Source organism: Schistocerca americana, chromosome 5 (assembly GCF_021461395.2).
Source record: "Schistocerca americana isolate TAMUIC-IGC-003095 chromosome 5, iqSchAmer2.1, whole genome shotgun sequence".
Lineage (NCBI taxonomy): Eukaryota > Metazoa > Arthropoda > Insecta > Orthoptera > Acrididae > Schistocerca > Schistocerca americana.
In genome coordinates, this window is record NC_060123.1 from 85,718,024 (window position 1) to 85,744,977 (window position 26,954).

Genomic DNA, 26,954 nt, shown 5'->3' on the forward strand with positions numbered 1-26,954 from the left:
ATTGCTAAACAAACAAGCTTTTCGTCAAAAGCCCTTCTTCTGACATAGATAAGACATACAGTGGAGATATTGAGTCACAGAACAAAAGATGGCTAAACAAGTACGTTTTTTGCCAAATGGCCTTCTGAATTCAATAAAACACACACGCACACACAGCAAGTAAGCTTTCGGCCAAAAGACATTCTTCTGATTTAGACAACATACAAACACACACATTCATGCAAACGTAACTCAAGAACATGTGATCACTGTCTGTGGCTTCCGAGGCGAGACTGGCCAGTTTGGTCTCAGCAGCCGAGGACAGTGATCACGTGTTTTTGAGTTGCGTTTGTGTGTGTGTGTGTGTGTGTGTGTGTGTGTGTGTGTGTTTTATTGAATTCAGAAGGCTATTTGGCAAAAAAACTTACTTGTTTTGCCATCTTTTCTTCTATGACTCAACATCTCCACTATATGGTGAGTAGTAGTGTTTGCTTTTCATAATATTGTCAGTTTTGTTTTTGAGATGCTGAATCATGGTAGGGTACAACAAAAAGACTGTTGGAAAGTTAACTTTTTGCCAACAAGGCCTTTGTCAAAAATAGCACACACATGCTCATGCAAACGCAACTCACATACACATGAGCACAGTCTCTGGCAACTGGAGCCAGACTCAAGAGAGCGGACAATTTTCAGACAGAAATTAAGAAAACATTAAACATATTTCCAACAGTGCTTTTGTTGTGGATTTCTATGACTCAGCATCTCCGCTATATGATGAGTATCAACTATCCGTTTCATTATATTTAAATACTATAGGTGTAGTTTCCTCTTGCTTTCTGCTGTTCGCAGTACCAACATAACAAGACCTTGTTGGCTTATCTTATAAGGCCAAATCAATCAACCAGGCTGTTTCCCCTGCAACAACTGAAAAGGTTGCCCCCTCCCCCCTCCCCTCTCTCCTAGATAGAGTGGCCTCTCCATATATAGCTCTCTGGTGAGGTTGCACCCCCTATGGTATTGCAAGTAGTGTCAATGAGGAACACAAGTCACCTGACTTCAGTGAGGTCCATTATTAGTGGAAGATAAAAAAATTCTAGTATTGACCAGGGGGACTGAACCCCAAACACTTTTATCAGAGTCTGCCTCATAACTATTGAGCCACCAAGCCAAATGCAATATGCTGGTCAGTGTATGTTGATATGTTATTTTGTTGTTTTCAATAGTAGTAAGCCAAAAAAACCATATGGAATTCTAGCTCAACAATGTCGTGATGACATCCTTCAAAAGAAGCAGATGACAATGAGCTCAGCCATGTCCTCCATTAGTTACAAAACTTTATCAGTTTCCATCATATTCGGGTTCACTGAGTGACAAAGCATCAAAACACACCGTGTATATGACTATATTGTTTCTCCCTGGTGTTGGACTCTGTCCTTCAGTTGTTTTTCGATTATCCTGAATAGATGTTTTAATGTTTTCTTAATTTCAGGCTGAACTTTGTGTGTTCTCTTGAACTCTTTCTCATTGTTGAACTCTTTCTTATTGTTCTCAAACCACTGCTGGGCTATTCTGTCTAAGTAAAGCCAGTGAGATCGTCAGTTTGATTGGATTTCTGTTTTCGGATGCTGGCACATCTCTGATATGAAGTGCATTGCTGCACTGAGGTGAAGTCTTTTGACTGACTGTTACAAACAATGTGCGTGTTACAAGAGTAACACTTTGTGGTGTGGGCAGTCATGGTGACTGTGACTTGGTCTGCATTTTTCTTCAGTTTGGTAGCTGCTGCTTCTTTTACTAACAGAATTTACATCCACATGCAGTATTGTGGAAGTGTGACTGTTTGATGCCACACACTGTAGTGAGACATAAATTTGCAATTTTGTTTTAACTAAAATTGGAGAGGGAGTACTATGTTTGTAATTTAAAATAGAAACAAGATTGCGCTGGTAGGTCAGTGCAGAGCTGCATCAGTCTCAGTAGAAAAGCAGTTTTATAATAACATGCTGTGTAAAAAACATTTGATGAATGGCATCCTGCGTGTGAAGTGCAACTTCTGGTTACATGAGAGGTGTGCAAACATATGCCTGAAGTTCGTAAATGACAATATTTGTTGGACCTATGGTGATTGTGTGCGTGACGAACATGAAGATCTTCTCAACATTGTACACACAAAAAACGAAATTATCAAGTTATTAAATAGTGATATTGAAACCCTCAAGAAAGAAACAACATTCTTGAAACAAGAAAACAAAAAACTCTTAAGTGGAAAAAGTTTGTGTCTAGTGAAAACAGTGAAACGGTGGTGGAAAATAGCCACAAAAACAGTCGTATTGATATTGTTAAACATGTTTTGCAAACCAAAAAAAGAGTTCTTTATGATGAAACAAACATAATATCGAACTCAGAAGATGTTGAAACTACAAAGAAATTTACGTGGACTACAGTAAAGCCCAAAAACAGAACACAAAACCATCAAGAAAGTGAAAAACAAAAACAGAGCACGAGAAACGGTGCACCAATTACATCGAATAAGTTTTCAGCACTAGACTCAGCCAGTGAAACAGTGAATAGTGTAAACAAAAGTAAATATAACAAATCCTCTGATAAAGGCCGAAACAAAAAAAAGTCTAATGCCTGTAAGCACAAAAAAAGTTATTACAGTCACGGAAAAAGCCTTTCAGCTCCCCTTCATGAAGCTATACACGATGACTATCCTGTATTCGCAAAAGTTAAACCTGGAGCTACATTAAGTGCTGTAGTTGAGAATTTATCAGAAATAAACAGTCTAAAAAAAGATGAGCAAGTTGTAATCATTGACGATACCATTGGTTTTTACAAAAATGAGAGCAAGTCAGCACTCGCAGTTTACAGGAAGTTATTGCCTAATAAACCTACCAGTGCCACATGATCTCCCACAGTGGTCGTGTATTAATACAGAAATTGAGTGCTGTAATTTAGAAGTGCAGAAACTATGTAAAAAACTGAATCATGTGCACTTGCTAGCCGTAAGCAAACTGAAACGTCAAAACATACCAGTCACGGACTTCACTTAAACAGAAATGGAAAGCTCAAGTTAGTGAACCAGATAACGGAACATTGTAAGGAGCTGCATAAAACCATGGACCCAATCATCTTAGATTATAATCAACAAGTTTTTTTAGGCTCAGTTTCAAGCAACATGATTTTGCTGAAGTAGACCCCTTGGGTTGGAAAGAACTCTGTTCACATGCCGCAGCAACCGACTTGGAAGTGAGTAAATTGTCATTACAGTGCAGTGTTAAAGACTTGTGTAATAATTCAACTGATTCAGAATACCATGTCACAAAGTGTTGTAAAATATCAGTGCACTTTAGGATAATGCATCTAAGAATAAACTCAGTTTTCTGCAAGTATTTGTGGATGAGAATTCACCACACCCGTTAGTAATTACAGAACATGGACTAAAAGACAATGAAATTAGATGGTTATATGTTAGCAGATAGTTACTGCAGACAACAACAGAAAGGGGGTGGGGTGGCAATATTTGTAAATGAACATCATTCATTTAAGAAAATCTCATTTGTTGAACAATACTGCAAAGAAGGAACCATTGAAAAGGCTGGTGTTGGGGTCCACATAAACACTCATTCAAGCAGGTTTGCTAAACATAAAGTTATTGGTATGTACCACCCACCAAATACAGATGTGCTGTGCTATCTTGATAGACTTAACAGGGCAATTAGACAAACAGGCCCCACTAGCCTTAGTGTAATTGGAGACTTAAATATTGATGCAATCTCCTGTAGTATAACCTGTTTGAAAATAACAGGTATATTAAACTCATGTAATCTCACAAGCATAGTGAACTCTGACACTAGAGTACCGTATTTACTCGAATCTAAGCCACACTCGAATCTAAGCCGCACCTGAAAAATGAGACTCGAAATCAAGGGGAGAGAAAAGTTTTAGACCTCACCTCCAAAACGAAACGAAGTTGGTCCATTGTAACATGAGACACAATTTAGGTGGAATGGATGAAGATACAGCTACAGTAGTTTGGTTCGAGTTGTAAGCTTAGCAGTTAAGCTTTACCAGGTAGGCATTGCTATGCGTCAGGCACTCTGTCCGTATATTTATACGGGCACCCTTCCTTTTTCATGTGCTTCGTCTGGTTTGAATCGATTGCTTATTTTGCTTCAATTTGATACGTGCCGTTCTCTTCCTTATAGGTGTTTGCATCACTCTAAGCTGAAAATGCAATATTGTACTGTGTCATGCATTGTTTGTCGCATTCCGATAATGAGTGTTTACGACCTGTCGCCGCTCGTGGCATGGCTTGGTTTTATGTGCGCTACTGCTGCTTACAATAAAAAAAAGAGAGGAATTGTCTCATTAGCGAAATAATGGCAAGAGACTGCTATTTAATAGACTGCGTATGATAGAAGATGTTCTGAACGAGAGTTTAGAGAAAATTTTCCTCCATTTGAAAATGTTTGCAGATGCCTCTTTAGTACATTACCTTCTGCACAGAAATTAGAGTCATCTTAGATTTAAAAATCTAGTCAGTTGCCGTGCTTAATTTCTGACTGTATCACTATTCAGCATAAGAATAATACAAATATAAACATGACACGATATGTATATTCTTCCGCGTTTGCGGTTGTCTCACTGTAGTTTCTTAGTTTATTAGGCAGACAGGATTTAAGTGAGATAGCAGCAAACACGAAAGAATACATGGCATAATGTTTACATTTGTATTATTCTTATGGTGAAGAGAATACTACACATGGTTTGATGCAGCTCTCCACGCTTTTCTATCCTGTGCAGTGCAGAGTAGCAACTCGTATAAAAAAAGAATGAAAATAATTTAGAAGCTAAACGCTGAAATTTGAAACAAAATTTTATTAGGTTTGTAATAAATCTTATACGAAATCTTTAAAATATCAGTCATGATTCTGAATCACTATCACTCCATTCTTTGTTGCTCATTTCTTCATACAGAGCATCATCCTCCGTTCCATCTAGTGCATTGGGTATCGAACATTTTTTAAATGCTTGTTGCACAGTCTGATTTGGAACACACTTCCATGCATCATAAATCCATTGGCACACTTGCGCGTTTTACACGTCCTGTTAGTGTCAGTTGTCTGTCGCTTTTCGAAAGCCCATTTGTGTACATGTTTTTAAGCTTGTAGAGAGGATATAAAATGTAGACTGGCAATGGCAAGGAAAGCGTTTCTGAAGAAGAGAAATTTGTTAACATCGAGTATAGATTTAAGTGTCAGGAAGTTGTTTCTGAAAGTATTTGTATGGAATGTAGCCATGTAAGGAAGTGAAACATGGACGATAAATAGTTTAGACAAGAAGAGAATAGAAGCTTTCGAAATGTGGTGCTACAGAAGAATGCTGAAGATTAGATGGGTAGATCACGTAACTGAAGAGGAGGTATTGAATAGAATTGGGGAGAAGAGGAGTTTGTGGCACAACTTGACTAGAAGAAGGGATCGGTTGGTAGGACATGTTCTGAGGCATCAAGGGATCACCAATTTAGTACTGGAGGGTAAAAATCGTAGAGGGAGACCAAGAAATGAATACACTAAGCAGATTCAGAAGGATGTAGGCTGCAGTAGGTACTGGGAGATGAAGCAGCTTGCACAGGATAGAGTAGCATGGAGAGCTGCATCAAACTAGTCTCATGACTGAAGACCACAACAACAAGAATGACAACATTGTTGGTATTTTTGTTTAAAGAAATTTGTTATTGTTGCTACAAATATTTGAAAGGCTGTTACATTTGAAGACGAACAATATGGAATTTCTATTTACTTCTTTAGATAATATATGAAAATGCAGTAGTCGAAACTCGGGGCAGAGAAAAAAGCTCGTCTTCTACCTTTTTTTAAAAATTTATTTACTGACGCAGAGGTTTTGGCACCAATATTTATTTTCGTGCCTGCAAAGCATGCCTGTGTAGCACTAGATATATTTGACGGAATAAGTTAGTTGTGGCGGCACCTACCAACATTTTTCAGAACTTCCGATTACTTTACACTCGATTCTAAGCTGCAGGCGGTTTCCAAATGAAGTATGTAATTTATTCAATAAGCATTTTATCTCTCCTTTTGACCAATCAGCTCCTACTATAGATCTACAGGCTGGCACACCAAATGAGGTCACAGATGGTATAGAGGTAAATCAACAGGAAATATTTAACACAATGCTTTTGACTCAGTAAACCATGAGCTTTTCTTAAAAAAAAAAAAAAAAAAAAAAACTGCGGGCATACAATATCAGTGATGGATCAATGAAACTTCTGTTCACCTATTTGATGAATCAGAAACAGTGTACCAAACTTACACATCAAATTGACAGTAAGATCTTAACCTTTAAATCCACAAGTGAAACAGTGACACAGGGAGTCCCTCAAGGCTCAATTATTGGACCTTTCCTCTTTTTGGCGCATATTAATGACGTTGTACACCCCATTAACTCGTACATTGTAAATTATGCTAATGATTCCTCATTTTTATTTCATGGTAAAGACTGTGAGGAACTGAAATTCTCAGCAAGTAATGGGATACTAGAATTAAATTCATATTTTCCTGCACAAGGATTAAAGGTCAATGCAAATAAATCCCAAATGCTAATATTTACAACTGGCAGCTCACATCACTCATGCGTAAACGAGGTATGTGGCCAGTGGCAGAGGAAGCAAACGAGTGTAAATTTCTAGGGGTCTGTCTGGACTCAAACCTTCGGTGGATTAGCCACGTTAATGTTGTATGTAAAGAAATCAGCAATGGGCTGTATCTTCTTACCCAACTGTCCAAAATGGTGCCCACCCACAAGCTTAAAACTGTGTATTATGGGACAATCTATCCCTATCTCAGCTACTGTATAGAAATATGAGGTTGTGCTGCAGACATTCACCTTAACAGAGTACTATTGCTGCAAAAAAGAGGGTTAAGGATTATACATGGACTAGGCTATAAAGACTCTTGCCATGATGTTTTCAGACAACACGAGTACTTCACCATATACTCCTTGTATCTTTATAAATTGATTACTTGTTTTGTCTCACAGAAAACTGAAGTAACTAAATGTAGTGATATACATGACCACAACACCAGGCCCAAAGAGAATTACTACTGACAAAGAACAAGATTAAAAATGACGGACCAGCCACTCGTGCTGGCGAAACGTCAGAAAAATCATTAGATGAACGTCGGCCGAAGAACCCGAGACAGAAGCCAATAGGCAGTTTGTCAACAAGTGGCCACGAAAGCCTTAACAATTTTGTAGAGAAATATCTGTCATGCCATGTACATTGCAGACAGAGGTCCATATGCAAGTCTAGGTCCAAGCATGGTTGATATCAATAAGCAAACATTGAGAGAGTAATGCTTTATGAATGGTTATGCTCAGTGGATCCAACAGTACTACTGCTTTTAATTCCTATAATGGGCCTGTGGGTCTGTCCTTAATATGCCATTACCATGAAACCTTTTCTTGTTCATACGTATTATTGGTGGATCTGAAGAGCATGCACATAACGCCTTTGGTCCCTGAGTCTGAGTGCATTTGATATTATTGGACTGGATGATTATGAAAATCAATCCAGATAGAGTGTGTGTGTGTGTGTGTGTGTGTGTGTGTGTGTGTGTGTGTGTAGAGGGGGGGGGGGGGAGGGGGAGGTGTGAACACTTAAGATAGACACACAGACTGCCATGCTTCTCCATACGAAATTGAGTAGATGGTAAATGCATTGTACAAAATTACATATCCCACACAGAGCAAATCTTATGAATAAAAATATTCAACAGGGAACATTTCATTGTGTGTTATTTTGTCAAAAAAATCGATATGGTGAGACTTGGGATGTGTGAAAATACAGGTTAATTCTTACAGTAAAATAAAAACAGCGAACAGCCCCTGTTCATTATTCTATTTATTAGGAAGAAATAGCACCATTGCCTGTTTAGAACTAACGAGTTCATCCTCAGACGCATTTAAAATTACATTATGCTGTAAAAATTAGATATACAGCACAAAAAAATTACAAATGTGAGCCTGTTAACTTGAAACCATAATGGCACTATTTGTTCTAATAAATAGAAGTATCAGCAATGTATGGTTGCTGTTTTTAGCTTATTGTAAGAACTAACCTGTAAATTCACTAGCTCAGTCTCCTGAACTGAATTCTACATAGCATGCATGGCACACTCCTGAGAATTGTGTTACCACTTGCAGTCCTCACTCTACCTGTGCTGTGCTGGCAGCAATTCTACAAAGAGAGAGGTATTAAATTGCCATAGAGCTTCTGGACCGCATTATTAACAGCCTTACACACTATTGTATTGCTACATAAGTAATCATACTGTGTTACTTAACGTGGACCTGCTGGTATATCCAGTTTCATATCTTTCAACATTGTTCAAAATTTAAACTAAATTGCTTGTCTCAAAGAGTGTTTTTCTCTGTTTATGCCAGTTTGTGCATTATATTCTTTGGCTAAGTATGTTTGTGACTCTTCCATGATTTATGAGAACCAGTGTTCATAAGGAACCTTGACAGATATGTAATAGAAATTTCATCATATGGAGTTAATATGTTCTCTATTTATGTCTACCATCTAAATATGAAGAGTCCTTCATCCATTGTGTGTAATTTAAAATACTGAATACTTCTTCTGTTGATGCTTGTTAATGAGACTTGTTGAGTGTACACAACAGCACAAAACTGCCAGTGACATGCTGCTTGTTTTATACTACCAAAGTTGCTGCCTTCTGCATTGTGTCCCTGACCAATAAAGTGAAAGGTCAAGAAATCCATTGCTAAGAACATCACTGAATTATATGATTTGTGGTTGAGACCCCTCACTTTAATCCAAATCAGAGAACCCAGATATATTTTATATTCAGTACTGCAAATAGTAATCTTTTCCATTGCCCTGTTAACAACACCAACATTCTTCACACTGTCTGAAAGCCTTAGATTGAAAATGACATGTTTAAACTGTTAATTAAATAGGCTAAGTTCTTGCTTCTCAGTTGTTTTCCAAATGGGCAATGATTTACCAGTAATGCCTTACCTATCTGTTTGGAAATATACTTGGGCATTTGCATATTTCCAGGGAGCCCATGGATTTATCAGTCAGCATCAGTGGGCTTCTGAAGTCAAAGCATTTATAAACTTGGAAGCAGCAGGTTCAGGAGGAAAGGAAATTTTATTCCAGGCTGGACCTAAGAATCCTTGGCTTCTAAAGGTAAGAGTACACTTTCTAACCACACCTTTAACCCTCAGATTTTGTTCTACCTTTTGTATTTTTTGTTATTGCAGTGGTTGATACTTGGATGGTTATTAGGAAACTACAGTTTTATTGATGTCTTATTGAGTGTTTGTGGGACATTGAGGGTGGCTTCTTACTTTTATGATGTTAATGAAGGCAAGAACTCTGCTATCTTAATAGTGTTATCTGTTACTCTCATTAATTTACACTACTGTCAATCTAAGAAAGTAGCTCTTATTTGATTATTTGAATAGTTATTTCTCTTAATGTTTTTTAACCCTATGTGATAGACTTGGTTAAATTTCTCTGTTATTAAATTGAAGCTGATATACAAGTACAGACTAAATTCTCTTATTGTAAAATAATTATCACACCTCAGCATCTGTTCAAAAATGTGTTACCTTATGTGATAGACTTTAAAAGTGAGAGGTTAATATTTCCCCAGACCCTGTGTCAGCCACTGAGACATAATGAATAATTGCAGGCTATGCTATGCAAATCACCAGTTCAGTTCCCATCTTTTGCAAGTATTTATCATTTAAATTTGTAGTTTTTGGAAGTTCTGGGATTACTTATTCATGATATAATGTAATTTGCTAGAACATTCCAAGTTTGTACGTATAGGAGCACTTTCTCCAGAGACAGGAAGTTCAGTTGCACATGTACTTTCGTGTGTGCTCAACAAACACTCTTTCAATGTGAAGTATTAGTTTTGTTGATGAGTCTGTTCTTACAACTGGTACTTTATTTCGGATTCTACATGACGCATTTTCGTGGGGAGGCTAGGTATCTCTGACATCAATGCTACTGTTGCTGCAATAAGGCTATGCAAACATTGTAGCCTTCACAAACAGAAATCCAAGTACAAACAATGCGTTCTGCATATGGCTTGCATTGTCAGTGAATAGTGGATACAAAACCATGCAACTTGTGTTCAGAGAAAGACTGAACTTTTGAAATAGCATGCTGACTAGCAGCGCACTGCGGTTACTATGCACGCCTAGTGGCAAGCCTGCACAACAAACTGCTGTTAGCCTTGTTTCGCTGTGACTATTGGTTGTTGCTACAACTGCTGAAGTGAGCACATGCACAAAGTCTTTGTCAGATTAGTGACAAAGCATCAGTGAAAGAGTTTGAAGGACAGCATGTGTGTGTGAAATTTTACTACAAACTTGCTGCAACTTTTACAGAGATATTTTGACTGGTTTGCAAACATATGGTGAGCACAGTATTAGTTGCACACAGAGATATGAGTGTTTTAAGCATTTTGTACAAGGCAGAATGCTGGTCATTGAGGATCACAGGCCTATACGATCTTCCACATCAACAGATGATGACCATGTTGAGAAAGATTGTGCTGTGATTCTTTGAAATTGTTGTTTAACTGTTCAAGAAGCTGGTGGATAAGTGAGCATCAACGTAGGATCATGCCATCAAATTGTGAGTGAAAAATGTGTGATGTATCATGTCAGTGCAAAATTAATGCTGTGTTTGTTGGCTGGCAATTAGAAACAGACCCATGTTGAAATCAGCCAGGAACTGCTTGCCACTGCAAATGACAGTGAAAACATCCTTGAGAACATCATAACATGAGAAATGGGTCTATGACTATGATGTTGAAATGAAGATGCAGCCATTGCAGTGAGAGGGCAAAGGGCTTCCTCATCCAAAAAACGCACATATGTTTTTTGACTACTAAGGCACTGTCTATCAGCAATTTGTACCACCTAGTCAGATGGTAAACAAGGAAGTCAACCAGGGAATTTTAGCACATTTGAGGAATATGTGCACAGGAAGAGGGTTGAACCAGACTCTCAACTATCTGCTGGCCCATGCACCACTCTTTGTCCATACTATCTGCCTAACCATCCTACTCCCATTGTGACTGTCTACCCTATTCTCTGGACACAGATCCAGCAGATTTTCCTGTTTGGCAAATTTAAAATCACATTGAATGCACATCATTTCCAAACCCTAGAGGAGATTCAGGGCAGTGTGATGAGACCTACGTACCATCTCACAAAGTGCAATCTGAGAGGCTTCCAAAGATGGAAAAAGCGTTGGGAATGGTGTATTGCCAGTGGAGGGGACTACTTTGAGGAGGGACGGCGCTTAAATTGTAGCATGATGACCATATTTCTTTTATTTTTTATGTACTTTTTACAAACCTTATACATAAATAAGATGCATATCAGGCATCCGGCATAGTTTTTGGGAGGCACTGGCCAGGATTCGATGAAGTGACTGAAAGGAGTTGACTGTGTTGCTTAAATACAATTGTTACGGTGAAATGGTGTATCTTTTCAATCTGTCCTTAGATTTGGACAGCATAGCCCAACAGTGGTTTGAGAACAATGAAAAAGAGTTCAAGAAACAGGACAAATTTCAGACAGAAATTTAGAAAACATTGAAACATAAGGTGATAATCAGCAGCAGGTCAGCGTAGACAAAAAACAACTAAAGAACAGAGCCTAACACCAGGAATTCTAGTGCTTTGTCATACAGTGAACCGAAATATGATGAAAATTGACAGAGTTTCACAACTTATGAAGGATGTGACTGAGCTCATCTTCAAATGCTTCTTTTGAAGTGTATCAACTCCACAGTACACTTCATCAGGTAGTGCCAGCACATTGAGACAATGCACCAGAAAGAGTATGCTGAAACATATCTGACAATCTACTGAATGCAACCACTGTCATGGAATCCTATATGTACTTCACATTGTTAATACAGTAATAAGTCAGAGAAAAGAGAGGAGGGTTTATGACATCTCTTAATGTTGAAACCAGAGGGTCAGAAGTATCAGTGTTGAATGATGAACTCAGTCAGATGGGAGTAGCATTGCTAATTCAATAAGAGGTTCATTGGTCATTGGCACTGATCTCCGCAAGACAGGCTTACATTGAGGAATATAAATCTCAGGTTTATGCTGCAACTATCAGGCAACATCCAAAGTTCTTGATGATACTGATGCAACCATCTTCCATACCAATTAAGTTGCCATCCACAAAAATGGACATTTAGAGAACTGGGGGCAACATGCACAGGTATGTTTCCATTGTGGACACCTGGGAATGTTTTTTTTGGTCATCAGTCTACAGTAGCACTTGCAACCTACGTCCTCAATTATTTGCTTGACATATTCCAATCTCTGTCTTCCTCTACAGTTTTTGCCCTCTACAGCTCCCTCTAGTACCATGGAAGTCATTCCCTCATGTCTTAGCAGATGTCCTATCATCCTGTCCCTTCTTATCAGTTTTTTCCACATATTCCTTTCCTCTCCGATTCTGTGTAGAACCTCCTCATTCCTTACCTTAGCAGTCCACCTAATTTTAAACATTCGTCTATAGCACCACATCTCAAATGCTTCGATTCTCTTCTGTTCTGGTTTTCCCACAGTCCATGTTTCACTACCATACAATGCTGTACTCCAGACGTACATCCTCAGAAATTTCTTCCTCAAATTAAGGCCGGTATTTGATATTAGTAGACTTCTCTTGGCCAGAAATGCCTTTTTTGCCATAGCGAGTCTGCTTTTGAAGTCCTCCTTGCTCCGTCCGTCATTGGTTATTTTACTGCCTAGGTAGCAGAATTCTTTAACTTCATTGACTTCGTGACCATCAATCCTGATGTTAAGTTTCTCGCTGTTCTCATTTCTACTACTTCTCATTACCTTCGTCTTTCTCCGATTTACTCTCAAACCATACTGTGTACTCATTAGACTGTTCATTCCGTTCAGCAGATCATTTAATTCTTCTTCACTTTCACTCAGGATAGCAATGTCATCAGCGAATCGTATCATTGATATCCTTTCACCTTGTATTTTAATTCCACTCCTGAACCTTTCTTTTATTTCCATCATTGCTTCCTCGATGTACAGATTGAAGAGTAGGGGCGAAAGGCTACAGCCTTGTCTTACACCCTTCTTAATACGAGCACTTCGTTCTTGATCGTCCACTCTTATTATTCCCTCTTGGTTGTTGTACATATTGTATACGACCCGTCTCTCCCTATAGCTTACCCCTACTTTTTTCAGAATCTCGAACAGCTTGCACCATTTTATATTGTCGAACACTTTTTCCGGGTCGACAAATCCTATGAAAGTGTCTTGATTTTTCTTTAGCCTTGCTTCCATTATTAGCCGTAACGTCAGAATTGCCTCTCTCGTCCCTTTACTTTTCCTAAAGCCAAACTGATCGTCACCTAGCGCATTCTCAATTTTCTTTTCCATTCTTCTGTATATTATTCTTGTAAGCAGCTTCGATGCAAGAGCTGTTAAGCTGATTGTGCGATAATTCTCGCACTTGTCAGCTCTTGTTGTCTTCGGAATTGTGTGGATGATGCTTTTCCGAAAGTCAGATGGTATATCGCCAGACTCATATATTCTACACACCAATGAGAATAGTCGTTTTGTTGCCAGTTCCCCCAATGATTTTAGAAATTCTGATGGGATGTTATCTATCCCTTCTGCCTTATTTGACCGTAAGTCCTCCAAAGCTCTTTTAAATTCGGATTCTAATACTAGATCCCCTATCTCTTCTAAATCGACTCCTGTTTCTTCTTCCATCACATCAGACAAATCTTCACCCTCATAGAGGCTTTCAATGTATTCTTTCCACCTGTCTGCTCTCTCCTCTGCATTTAACAGTGGAATTCCCGTTGCACTCTTAATGTTACCACCGTTGCTTTTAATGTCACCAAAGGTTCTTTTGACTTTCCTGAATGCTGAGTCTGTCCTTCCGACAATCATATCTTTTTCGATGTCTTCACATTTTTCCTGCAGCCGTTTCGTCTTAGCTTCCCTGCACTTCCTATTTATTTCATTCCTCAGTGACTTGTATTTCTGTATTCCTGATTTTCCCGGAACATGTTTGTACTTCCTCCTTTCATCAATCAACTGAAGTATTTCTTCTGTTACCCATGGTTTCTTCGCAGCTACCTTCTTTGTACCTATGTTTTCCTTCCCAACTTCTGTGATGGCCCTTTTTAGAGATGTCCATTCCTCTTCAACTGTACTGCCTACTGCGCTATTCCTTATTGCTGTATCTATAGCGTTAGAGAACTTCAAACGTATCTTGTCATTCCTTAGTACTTCCGTATCCCACTTCTTTGCGTATTGATTCTTCCTGACTAATGTCTTGAACTTCAGCCTACTCTTCATCACTACTATATTGTGATCTGAGTCTATATCTGCTCCTGGGTACGCCTTACAATCCAGTATCTGATTTCGGAATCTCTGTCTGACCATGATGTAATCTAATTGAAATCTTCCCGTATCTCCCGGCCTTTTCCAAGTATACCTCCTCCTCTTGTGATTCTTGAACAGGGTATTCGCTATTACTAGCTGAAACTTGTTACAGAACTCAATTAGTCTTTCTCCTCTTTCATTCCTTGTCCCAAGCCCATATTCTCCTGTAACCTTTTCTTCTACTCCTTCCCTACAACTGCATTCCAGTCGCCCATGACTATTAGATTTTCGTCGCCCCTTTACATACTGCATTACCCTTTCAATATCCTCATACACTTTCTCTATCTGTTCATCTTCAGCTTGCGATGTCGGCATGTATACCTGAACTATCGTTGTCGGTGTTGGTCTGCTGCCGATTCTGATTAGAACAACCCGGTCACTGAACCGTTCACAGTAACACACCCTCTGCCCTACCTTCCTATTCATAACGAATCCTACACCTGTTATACCATTTTCTACTGCTGTTGATATTACCCGATACTCATCTGACCAGAAATCCTTGTCTTCCTTCCACTTCACTTCACTGACCCCTACTATATCTAGATTGAGCCTTTGCATTTCCCTTTTCAGATTTTCTAGTTTCCCTACCACGTTCAAGCTTCTGACATTCCACGCCCCGACTCGTAGAATGTTATCCTTTCGTTGATTATTCAATCTTTTTCTCATGGTAACCTCCCCCTTGGCAGTCCCCTCCCGGAGATCCGAATGGGGGACTATTCCGGAATCTTTTGCCAATGGAGAGATCATCATGACACTTCTTCAAATACAAGCCACATGTCCTGTGGATACACGTTACGTGTCTTTAATGCAGTGGTTTCCATTGCCTTCTGCATCCTCATGTCATTGATCATTGCTGATTCTTCCTCCTTTAGGGGCAATTTCCCACCCCTAGGACAAGAGAATGCCCTGAACCTCTATCCGCTCCTCTGCCCTCTTTGACAAGACCGTTGGCAGAATGAGGCTGACTTCTTATGCCAGAAGTCTTCGGCCACCAATGCTGATTATTTTTCAAAATTTAGGCAGTGGCGGGGATCGAACCCGGGACCAAAGCCGTTTTGATTATGAATCAAAGACGCTACCCCTAGACCACTGCTGTCTTATGCTACTGTAAAGAAAGAAGAAGAATTTTTGCCAAATATAATGCTTCAAATCTTCAGACAATAGGGCCATTTTATGTACACTAGGTAACTGCAGATGACTTCAGCTTACCTGTGGGATGAAACCCATTGCTGTACCCTTGGCGAGATCACTCTTCAGTATGCCACAGTCATCCCCAATTTAGTACAGAGGCTCCAGCTGCTCTCATGGCAGTCAAAATTAAGAGAACTAAATGATGTGATGATCTATAGAAGGTGAGGATGCTGAAGATACTGCAGCTGGCTAGAGCTTGCTGTAATCACATCATACTATTTTTGTTCAAGAATGGGATCTTTTTGCAGCCAACTTATTTCAGAACTGAATCAGTTATGTGGACAGTTGTAGTAGGCGATTCAAGATAAAACTTTATCACTTCAATGAAAAATGGAACATCAAATGAAGGAGCAAGTGACTGCATTTCTGCTGACCGCCAGCATGATACAGTGAGTAGAGTAATCAGTGAGACCCAACATTGAAGGACACAGGTACCTGTATTTAGCCCCATGTGTAAAGGTCATTAGCTTTAGAGAACTCTCACAGGTTTCCTGTGCTGTCATCAGTTCAAAGACATGGTCTTTGAGTCAAACCCATGTTTGTTTAATGATGATCTGCCTGACTGCACTTCATGGAGATGGGAGACCACAGTGAGCCAAGCACTACTTGCCCATTATCCAACACCACTTGGGTCAGTACTATAAGCAACGCCATTTCATAACAGTAATATAATGTGCATTTCTGTACAGGTATTCACTGGTCAGTAGCTTATAAAAAGGCAAAACCAGTTGTAAAATGAAAGCAATGTTTAAATAAATAACAGCCTAAGTGGGGGAAAGTAATGTTGATCTAACAGCAGTTGTTCTTCCCATTACAACTACACTGACCTCAATGTTGTGTTGATCACTAGGAACCTTTTTGACAAGGACCTGTGCCACTTTTCTGCCAATCTCTCTCATTATTGTAGTTTGTCATCTTACTAAGAGTCTTCTGTTGAAATGTCTATGTATAGAGGTAAATTGAAAGGGTTGCTGTCAAGTTTGTTCCTTGGGCTGTAACTGACAATCAAAAAGTGCGTTGAGTTGAAACGTGTTGTGCTTTGAAACAATAGCTTGAAACTGATCCAAAATTTCTGTCAAAGGTCATTCATTACTGGCGATGAGTCATGGTGCTATGGTTAAGACCCAGAAACAAAGCAACAGTCAAGCCAATGGGAGATGTGATCCTCAACCCCTTTCAAAAAAATGTTGTCAAGTCAAATCAAATATCAAAACAATGCTGATTTGATTTTTTTGATGCCAGGGGTCTAGTTCATTCAGAGTTTGTTCCCCCAGGTCAGACCATCAGTCAGACCTTTTATTTGGAATTTTTAAGAAGACTGCGCAACAGTGTTTGTCAAAAACGACATGATTTGTGGCAGACAGGAGACCATTTCTTCCACTACGACAACACCTGCACATACAGCCATCTCTGGGAGACAATGTTTGGCTAAAAATGGCATGAAGGAGGAATTTGAAGATGATATGCAAAAGCAGCTAAATGGAGGAAATCAGATTATAATAGGGGACCTCAATGCACATGTTGGCACAGACAGGAAAGGATTCGAGGAGATAATGGGACCAGAGGGCTGGGGGAACCGAAATAGAGAAGGAAAATTGTTGCTGGAATTCTGCAAGAGGAATGGGCTGGCGATCGCAAATTCGTGGTACAAGAAGAGGAGTAGTCACAAAATAACTTGGTACAGTGGGGACTGGTCCCAAACTTCAGTAGTAGACTATGTACTAGTGGATAGGCAGATGATGAGCAGCCTCACAGATGTTAAGGTCATACCATCTGAGGCCTTAGACAGCGACCATCGGCTGTTGGTAGCCACCCTAAGAGAGAAAAAAGATAGGAGGGCAACAGATATACAGGAGAAAAGGTTGAAGACATGGATGCTGAAAGAGGATGAACGGAGGACCCAGTACCAGACACTGATCAGGAAGAAGCTGCCAAAGGAAGATCAGAGAACAGTGGAAGAAGAATGGGGCGATTTTAAGAGGGCTCTAGTTGAGGCAGCTGAGACTGTGTGCGGAAGAACTAGCACAAAGAGGAGAAGTAGGGAAACCCCATGGTGGAACAACATATGTAAAGAGGCAGTACTTCGAAAGAACAAAGCCTTCAGAGAATGGTTCCAGACCCGAACAGAGGAAGCTAGGGTAAAATATAAGGAAAGCAAGAAAGCGGCACAGACCATAGTAAGGGCGGAGAAGAAGAAGTGGATGGAAAAATGGACAAGAATGTTAGAAGAGGACAGTGAAGGGAACAAAAAAGTACTTTACACCATGGTAAGAAATAAGAGGAATGACAGAAGCGAGTGCCTGAGGATCATGGATAATAATGGAAGAGTTGTGGAGGAAATGCATGAGCTCAAAAAGATTTGGAAGGAGTACTTTGAAGATCTGTTGAATGCTGCCAAGCAGGTAACTAACAGCGATGGAGAGCCTAAGGCAGCAGACGATTATAATAGTGGGGAAATTGATGATCTAACTTGGAATGAAGTGGAAGAAGCCATAAAGAGGATGAAAGGGGGCAAGGCACCAGGTTGGGACGAAGTAACAGTGGATATGATACGAGCAGCAGGAGAAGTAGGAACCCAGTGGCTATACAGAGTGCTGAGGGTGGTGTGGAAGGAGAACAGAATTCCTGAGGATTGGAAGAAAGGAATTATAGTCCCGATCTTCAAGAAAGGGGATAAAAGGAGATGTGAGAACTACAGAGGAATCACCCTGCTATGCCACTGTGGAAAAATCTATGAAAAGATGCTGGAGAAGAGAATAAGAAGCAGTATTGAAAGTAGACTGCAAGAGGAGCAGTACGGTTTCAGACCGGGAAGATCAACAACGGACCTCATATTTGCGGTAAGGCAACTGCAGGAAAGGCACTATGAGTACGGGAAGGACTTAATCATGGCCTTTTTGGATATTGAGAAGGCGTATGACAGTATCTGTAGGGACAAGCTCTGGGATGTGCTGAACGCAAAAGGGATAGATGAAGAGATTACACGAAAAGTCAGAAAAATGTATGAGGGAAGTGAGAGTTGTGTGAAAGTGGGGAGGGAACGTACTGCATGGTTCAAGCTGGAAAATGGGCTGCGACAGGGAAGTGCACTTTCGCCTTTATTGTTTATTATTGTTATGGATGAAATCCTACAGCAAGTATCAGATGCAATTGGAGATCATAAAATGAAAGCAGTGCTTTTTGCCGATGACCTGATGTTATGGGGAAATTGCGTGAAGGAGGTGCAAGAGCAGTTAGATGCATGGGAGGCAACGGCAGCACAATATGGAATGCATTTCTCTGCAAAGAAAAGTGAAATAATCGTCACAACAAGGAAGAAGAATAGGCCAAATGTGGATATAACTTGTGGAGGGGAAAAACTACAAGTGGTAGAGAACTTCAAGTACCTGGGAAGCGTGATTGAAAGTAAGGGGGGAAACGCAATGGAAATAAATGAAAGATGCAGAAAAGCAGGGCAGTTCTACAAATGCATTAGGGGGCTTATTTGGAGCAAGGAGGTGCCACAGAAATCCAAGGGAATTATATACCGAACCTACTTTGTCCCCATATTGACATACGGAAGTGAGACATGGGTAATGCACAAAAGCGACAAAAGTAGAATACAGGCTAGTGAAATGAAGTTCCAGAGGAGCAGGTTGGGTGTAACAAGACGAGACAGATTGCGAAATTTGTATGTGAGGGAAAGACTAAAGGAGGAACCAGTACAGGACAGGATAGAAAAATCAAGACTGCAGTGGTATGGACACATGAAGAGAATGGATGAGGGAAGAATTCCAAAGAGGATGTTTGATCTGCAACTGGAGGGGAAGAGGCCCAGAGGAAGACCAAGAGATAGATGGGTGAAGGGAGTGAAGGAATGTGTGATGAGAAGAGGAGAGAACTGGACGAAGGTGGAAGAGGGGGAATGGTGGAAAGACAGAACACGGTGGAGAGGCTTGTGTTCCCGACAGACCCAGCCAGTGGCTGGAAACTGTCCAAGATGATGATGATGATGATTCCGCTACCCCAAGCACCTTACTTGCCTGACCTGGCTCCGTGCGACTTTTTCTTATTTCCGCACCTGAAAAGGGACATGAAAGGACACTGATTTGACAACATTGAAGAACACAGGAAAAAAAGGAGGGAGGAGCTGTCAGCCATTTCTAAAAATTACTACAAAAATGTTGTCAACAGTGGTGAGACAAATATATTATTTTTAATAGAGGGTATTTTGAAGGGGATAAGGTTGTTTTGTTAAGGGGATAAGGTTGTTTTGTGAAAAGTTTGAAAATATATAGGTTTTAAAAAATAGTACCAGTTGTTTTGGGTACTCCTCGTAGAAGAGAAGATGGGAGGCGTGTTCAAAAGATAACATGAAGTTTTTTTTTATGGAAAGAATTTTATTTATTCATCTGTGTTAATGTTACCCCTAATCCCAACACACTTTTGGTGTAGCCTTTACCTCTCTTACAGCAATGTGTCTTCAATAAAATAGTAACATATACATTTTTGAAGTGAGAGCCCCGCTCCCCCCCTTTTTTTTTTGGAAAATAGAAAAAAGTTTTGGAGGGCCATGTCTAGTGAATATGGAGGTTGGGGCATAATTACTGTATGTTTTTGGTGGAAAATTCATCAACAAGCAATGAAGTGTCAGCATATATATTATTGTGGTGCAAAGGACATGAATTGTTTCACGACAAATCCAGACTTTTTTTCCAGATTGCTTCATGCAAATAGCATGGAAATTTAGGTTAGGTTAGGTTCCTTACTGTGGCAATAAGTCAAGGTATACTATGCTGTTAAGATTGAAGAACACAATCAGCTTAACCTACACATTTTACAGCACTTGTTGAGCTTTATTTGGTCTTGGCAATCCAGAATGCATCCACTGGTATTAGACAGCCATAATTTTTATGGCAGATCTGTGAATCCATGTTTCATCATCAGTTTTGAAATGTTTCAGTAGTTCTGTATTACTGTTGAATTCACCTTGTGACTCTGAACAACTTTGCAACTTTCATTCACTGATTTTTTCATTCAGGATTCAACAATTTTGGAATAAACTTTGCTGTCGCATGTTTCATATCAAAAGCATTCAAAAAGTTTCATGGAATGTACTCATTGATATGGCAAATTTATTTATCATTCATAATAATTTATTTCATTTCTCCATGATTTCATCAGTTAATGATATGCCAGGGCTTCCAGGGTACTCCTTGTCTTCAACACCTTCATGGTCTCCTCCTAAATGTTTCTACCACTTATAAATCCATGTTTTACTTGTAACACACTCGCCAAAAGCAATATTTAACATTTATGAAACTTGGCTGTGCTTCATTCCATACTTATAGCAAAATGTAATGCTGATTCTCTGGTCCAATTTTATACAAAATAAGTAATGATGAGTACTACCAAAGCACATGCAACTTTTAGACAGCTGACAGCATGCTAAATATCCAATATGACTAACATTCTCAGCTAATTTGCAGACATTTTCACCAACAGAAGATAAAAAAAACATGCAAATTGCACTAATGAGATACAGATGCTGAATGAAATGCATTTGGCTGTCAAGAGAGAAATGCCTTCAATGACTGCCGTATCAGAATATTGTCAAATGATATTTCACTAAACCCAATTCTGGTCATATGTAAGGGCTATAGTGGTTTCCGATATGAACTGAAATTGGGGGTAGCAAAGCAAAAGCTGAACTGATAAACTCTGTTTTCAAATGTTCCTTTATAAAGGACAAAGCAGTAGAATTTTCCTTATTTAATCCCTGTACTACTGAACAGGTGAATGAAATAAGTATTAAGTGTCAGTGGTATTGATAAACAGCTGAAATTGTTAAAATTGAACAAAGCTTCAGCACCCAATTGAATCCCTGTCAAATTCTATATTGAATTTGCAGCTGAGTTATCCCCTTTTCTGACTATAATCTGTTGTAGATCCCTTGAACAAAAAACTGTGCCCAGTTCTTGGAAAGAAAGCACAGGTCACACCTGTCTACAAGAAGGGTAGTAGAAGTAGTCCAGAAACTGGTTTGTCCTTTATAAAGGAACATTTGAAAACAGAGTTCATAATTTCAGCTTTTGCTTTGCTACCCCCAATTTCAGTTTATATCGGAAACCACTATAGCCCTTACATATGACCAGAATTGGGTTTAGTGAAATATCATTTGACAATATCCTTGATGTCACTTTGTTGTAGAATCTTAAACCATATTCTGAACTCATACATAATGAGGGGTCCTGAACAGAATGACCACCTCAGCACCAGCCAGTATGGATTTCAAAAACATCGATCATGTGAAACTCAACTTGCACTTTTCTCACATGACATACTGGAAACTCTGGATCAAGGCGACCAGGTAGTTGCAGTATTTCTTCATTTCCAAAAAGCATTTAACTCAGTATCACAATTCAATTCAATTGTCAAAAATATGGTCATATGGGGTATCAAGTGAAATTTGTGGCTGAACTGAGAACCTTTTGTTAGGCAGGATGCAGCATGTTATCTGGAGTGAAGAGTCATGGCAGATGTAGAAGTAACTTTGCGTTTGTCCCAGGGAAGTGAGATGGGATCTTTGTTGTTCATGTTGTGCAGTAATCACCTTGCAGACAATACTAACAGTAACCTCAGACTTTTTGCAGGTGATGCCATTATCTATAAAGAAGTAATATGTGAAATAAGCTGCGTATATATTCAGTCAGATCTTGGTAAGGTATCAAAGTGGTGCATAGATTGGCAACTTGCTTCAAATGTTCAGAAATGTAAAATTGTGCACTTCACAAAACGAAAAAATGTAGTATCCTATGACTATAATTCCAATGAGTCACTGTTGGAACTCTGTATTTAAATGGAATGGGAAGAAACCCTAATAACTGGTACAGTGGGACGTACTCCCTGCCACGATGGTTTGCAGAGTACAGATGTAGATGTAGATGTAGAATACAATATGTGAAATTAAAAAAAAATTACCATTACTTTTTACATACTCTTCCTGACTTATACAGGCACTAATCAGTTCTGAGGCATTGTTTTCTCTGATATCATACGCGTATCAATGGCATCTCAGATATATTACTTTCCAAGATTCATAGGCTGTTGTACTGAAGACTGAAAATGGACACAAACTTGCATTATGAGAATAATTAGAATAACTATTAGTGACAGCTCATTGGATTTTTGACATATTACCAGGATGCAGTCATGATATTGTCCTTGAGTGAGACTTCTTAGAAGAACACAAACAGTCTTAGACCTCTGTTACATACTATACAGATGGGGGAGGGCCACTAAGCAGTTTGCATTGGAAAACTGTAAGTGGTTGGAAAGACCAAGTGGGTGATCGCTAACCATACACAAAACCAAAAAGGAAAAACCCAGATTAATTCAAACGTGAAGCCAAGAATCCCCAACAGCGCACAAACAAAACTGGAGTAGCAGACTGAAATACATAACAAAGAACAAACATCTCACTGTGACCAAATAGTAATGTCAATGACCAGAAAGATTTTTGTACAACACATTTGCCTGTGGAATGCACATGCACTTTCTTTGTTCCAAATGCCAGCAGAAGCTCTCGTCCATGCCACCTGCAGTGCATCCATGACACTATACAACTTTGATGTTGGTGTGTTCATTCAGTGTCTCAATCTGATGACAGTTCTAAATCCCTCTCCCCTTTAATACACACGCAGAACTGGAAATGACCAGATCTGTGTTTCACCCTCTTTGGCAATGATGAGTGTTTTGTAGGCAGCTCTGTCAGTGGCTCCAACAGCATCACAATTTCCGGGATTTCCTTCCCTGTGGCATCTTCTTTGCTTGCTACTTGGTTCATTAGAGGCTGCAGTTACTGCTGAGGAGTTGAGAGTGTTGATGATTGCAGTGTTGGAGGATGTGACCTCCATGTGTTTCCAACCCTGTGCTGGTTTGGTTGCTGACTGCTGCTGCTGGTAATGATGACATGGGTGCAGTTTGTAATGGAGCTGTGGTCGTGTTCAGGGTATGAATCTAAGAGCACCGGCAATTGGCAGGGATGGTGTGAAAGGATGGTTGCTAAGAATGATGGTACTGGAAGTCTCCTGTGCTGGCTTGAGGAGTGGAGATGGCTTCTGCATTTGTCATGGCTGGAACTTGATCCGTTGATACATCAAGTTCAGGTGCTCCTGGCTGGCTGCAGCGAGGAACATTTGATGCTCCTTGTGGCCTAGAATGATGCCAGGTGCCCAACCTGGCTTCTGGCCAAATGCACGAGCCCACATGATGGCACCCTGCTAGTAGCAGGGCATGTAACTTGGGCTCTAAGCTCTCAGGGCAAGACAGCAGACATTGGAGTGTGCACTGGCTGTGCCATATGTGGTACTTCAACTGGACTTACCTTGATTGGGGTTGACTGATAAGTCGCAAGAAACTGTTAAGGCCTCATCAGTGGGAATTGATACCAGTGTCTTCCTCATTTATGCCCTACACGTTCCGACCAGCCATTCTGCTTCCAGTTTCATGCCGGGTGGAAAGGGGCAGTGCCAGGTGTTGTATTCCATTGTGTTGGCAGAAAGCCTCAAATTCTGTTGAAGCAAACTGAGGTTTGCTGTAGAATACTAACGTGTGAGGGGGCTTCCCTGTATGTCATAGAAGGTAGCTAGTGCTCTGATTGTAGCATGTGCAGCTGTAGAAGTGCTTTATGCCACATAAGGAAAATTATTGTGTGCATCCTTCACCAGGAAACCACACTGCACTCTGAAAAGGACTAGCAGAGTCGATGTGCACCCTCTCCTGGAGGAGCTTAGTGCAGGATCATGGAAAAAAAAACATTGCGCTGGGTAGGCTTGGTTGCAAGTGCAAGCCTGACATATATGCACTGTATCCTCAATGTGCCATCCGTCCCTAGCCAATAAATGTGGCACAGAGGTAAGCTTTCATCCTTGACATGCTCCAGTGGAATGTCTGTTGCAGCTGAAGGATGTGACCACGGAGCGGAGGTGGAACAACGATGTGACATTCGGCACCCTCTGTTGACAACAACATTAATCTCTGAGCAACATTAAGACTGTGTTTCATAGCAAAATAATTTTGCAACAATGGGCCATAAAGTTTTAGGAGACTCTGTGGCCAACAACTTTGCACTGTGGACAAGACACTACACAGGAGGGGGCTCCTGGCCTGGTAGCCACTGCTGTTTAGTGAACAGTGATAGGTAAATCTTGCAAGCCATGGTGAATAGTCCTATCCAGAGCAAAAAAACACATTTTCTGTTTGCTCAAACTCAACATTGGAGCCATTGAGGAGGTGTGATGATAAATCGGCATTTGTATGCTGTGCAGTGGGGCAAAAATGAATGACATAATAGTAATTGTTAAAACAGAGCCCAATGTTGCAAACACTGTGCCTTTTTGTCTGGAAGGTGAGAGTGTGGACCAAAAAGAGAAAAGAGGAGTTTGTGGTCTGTAAGTAATTGGAAATTATTCCCATTGTAGCAGTACCACCATTTAGGATAGGGAAAGTCAGTTTTGTGCGATATTCTGAGCACAAGTTATATCCAGGTGCGGGTTGGATTGCAGTGAGTTATGCATACCAGCAGTTGTGAAGGCAAAGAGAGGCCACAGGGCATAGAACTGCCGGAGAGGGCACACACAGCAGTTTTCATGGCCCAAGTCACAGGCGGAAAGGGGGCCACTGGCCAACCTAAGTGTTATGTTCTGCGTGGGCATAGTATTTTTTTGTTGTCAGAGTAAGTGTTAGTGTATTTTAGGCAGTAACATTTATTTATTTATTTATTTATTTTTCGTGGCATTTGACTACTTTTGTATTGGTTTATCATGATGCTGACAAGGGAATGGTCAGACTTGTCATGTCGAAACCTGTGTTGCTTTTTTCTACCACTGTGAGTTAACATTGCAAGAAGTCTGTATGCAGAATTTTAGCTGGTGATATGACCTGGAAGTCTGTAAACAATTTTATGAAGTAAGACATTATTGTCGCATGGTTTCCGCGCTTATAACTGCCTCTTGTACAACCCTGACCTCTCTCGCTACGTTATACCAATGCCATCTAGGGAGAAGTTGGTGTAGTGAGAGAGCTGCTTCCCCCAGTGAAAGCGATCGTATGATAATTAAACATTCGTTGACAAATATGGCTGATATGTTATCTACAACATTCTTTCCAAATAGCTATGAAAGAGACACAAATAAATATATGGTTTAGAAGAGTCCAAATTTTATTTCTTGTAATTATCGCAAAAATGTGAAATATTGATACAGTGTTCAAAACATAGGTTTTTTGTGCACCAAGAACATACTAGCAAAGACGACATATGACAGCCCTGCGAATCACAGACGTTGTTAGATGTCCGTAGACAAAACTGGGCTGGTGTTAGGAATGAATCAGGCCTAGTATCAGTATATTTTGAGGAGTGCCACGCATATTTAATCAAGTTCTGAAACCATGGGGAGGAAAATTGATAATGTACTACTGATTGCAGCTTGAGAATATTGTCACAGTGATAGACAGGAAATTGCAGTGATCTGCACACAATAATTTTCTCTGTTAGTTTTCTGTAAAATGCCTTCCACTGACGGAAAAATTCTCTGTCTAAAGGTTGAATTACGTTCGTCGTGCTGGGTGGAATCTGAAGTATCTCTACTTCTTTGTCAGGGTGGGCTCGAAATACAGCTTTTAATGAATCGGACCTTTTATGACGTGACCACGAATCTACAAGGAGAAGAGATTTGTTCCCGCAGAACGGAAGAAAAGCATGACGCATGAAAAGTGTAACGTTTTCATTTCCCATTTTTCCAGACTTCGATGTGTCTCACACAAGATTGTTTACGTAGAACGTTGTTCTTTTGACACATAGTCCAAAACGTCCAGTTGGTTCCTGAAGACACACACATATAGTTTAGGCAGCAATGAACCATCGAGACTAATTATGGGCATTTTAGTGTATGAATGGGTGAGTGCAGTCGTGGACTGCGCAGTCGCCTCAATATCTTTTTCGCCTTTGAATGACAGTGTTCTTTTCGCACGCATTTCTTTTTGAAAACCTGACTGATCTGCATTGTACACGTACGATTCACTAAAACTAGCCATCTTATTTTTTGCATTCGTAAGAAAAGCTTCTATCATTTCGATTTGTGTCACTTCATTTTCTGACCTGTTTCTCGATACAAATTTTGTTATTTTTCTTGCCACAATTTTATGTGATCTTTTGCAGCGACTAATCCAACTTTGAGAAGCTGTAAATTCTTTAGCGCCTATCGCGTTGGCAATCTCTTACGCCCA

At 39.9% G+C, this 26,954-nt stretch overlaps 1 protein-coding gene across 2 annotated transcripts in view; it reads left to right on the plus strand.

Moving 5' to 3' along the window:
- The window catches only part of LOC124615831 (endoplasmic reticulum metallopeptidase 1-like), a 255,168-nt gene that overhangs the window by 73,965 nt on the left and 154,249 nt on the right, over window positions 1–26,954 (plus strand). For both annotated transcript variants that reach the window (XM_047143980.1, XM_047143981.1), the window contains exon 4: window positions 9,092–9,223. In XM_047143980.1, the coding sequence (XP_046999936.1) occupies window positions 9,092–9,223 (132 nt within the window). The remainder of the gene's footprint in view (window positions 1–9,091; window positions 9,224–26,954) is intronic.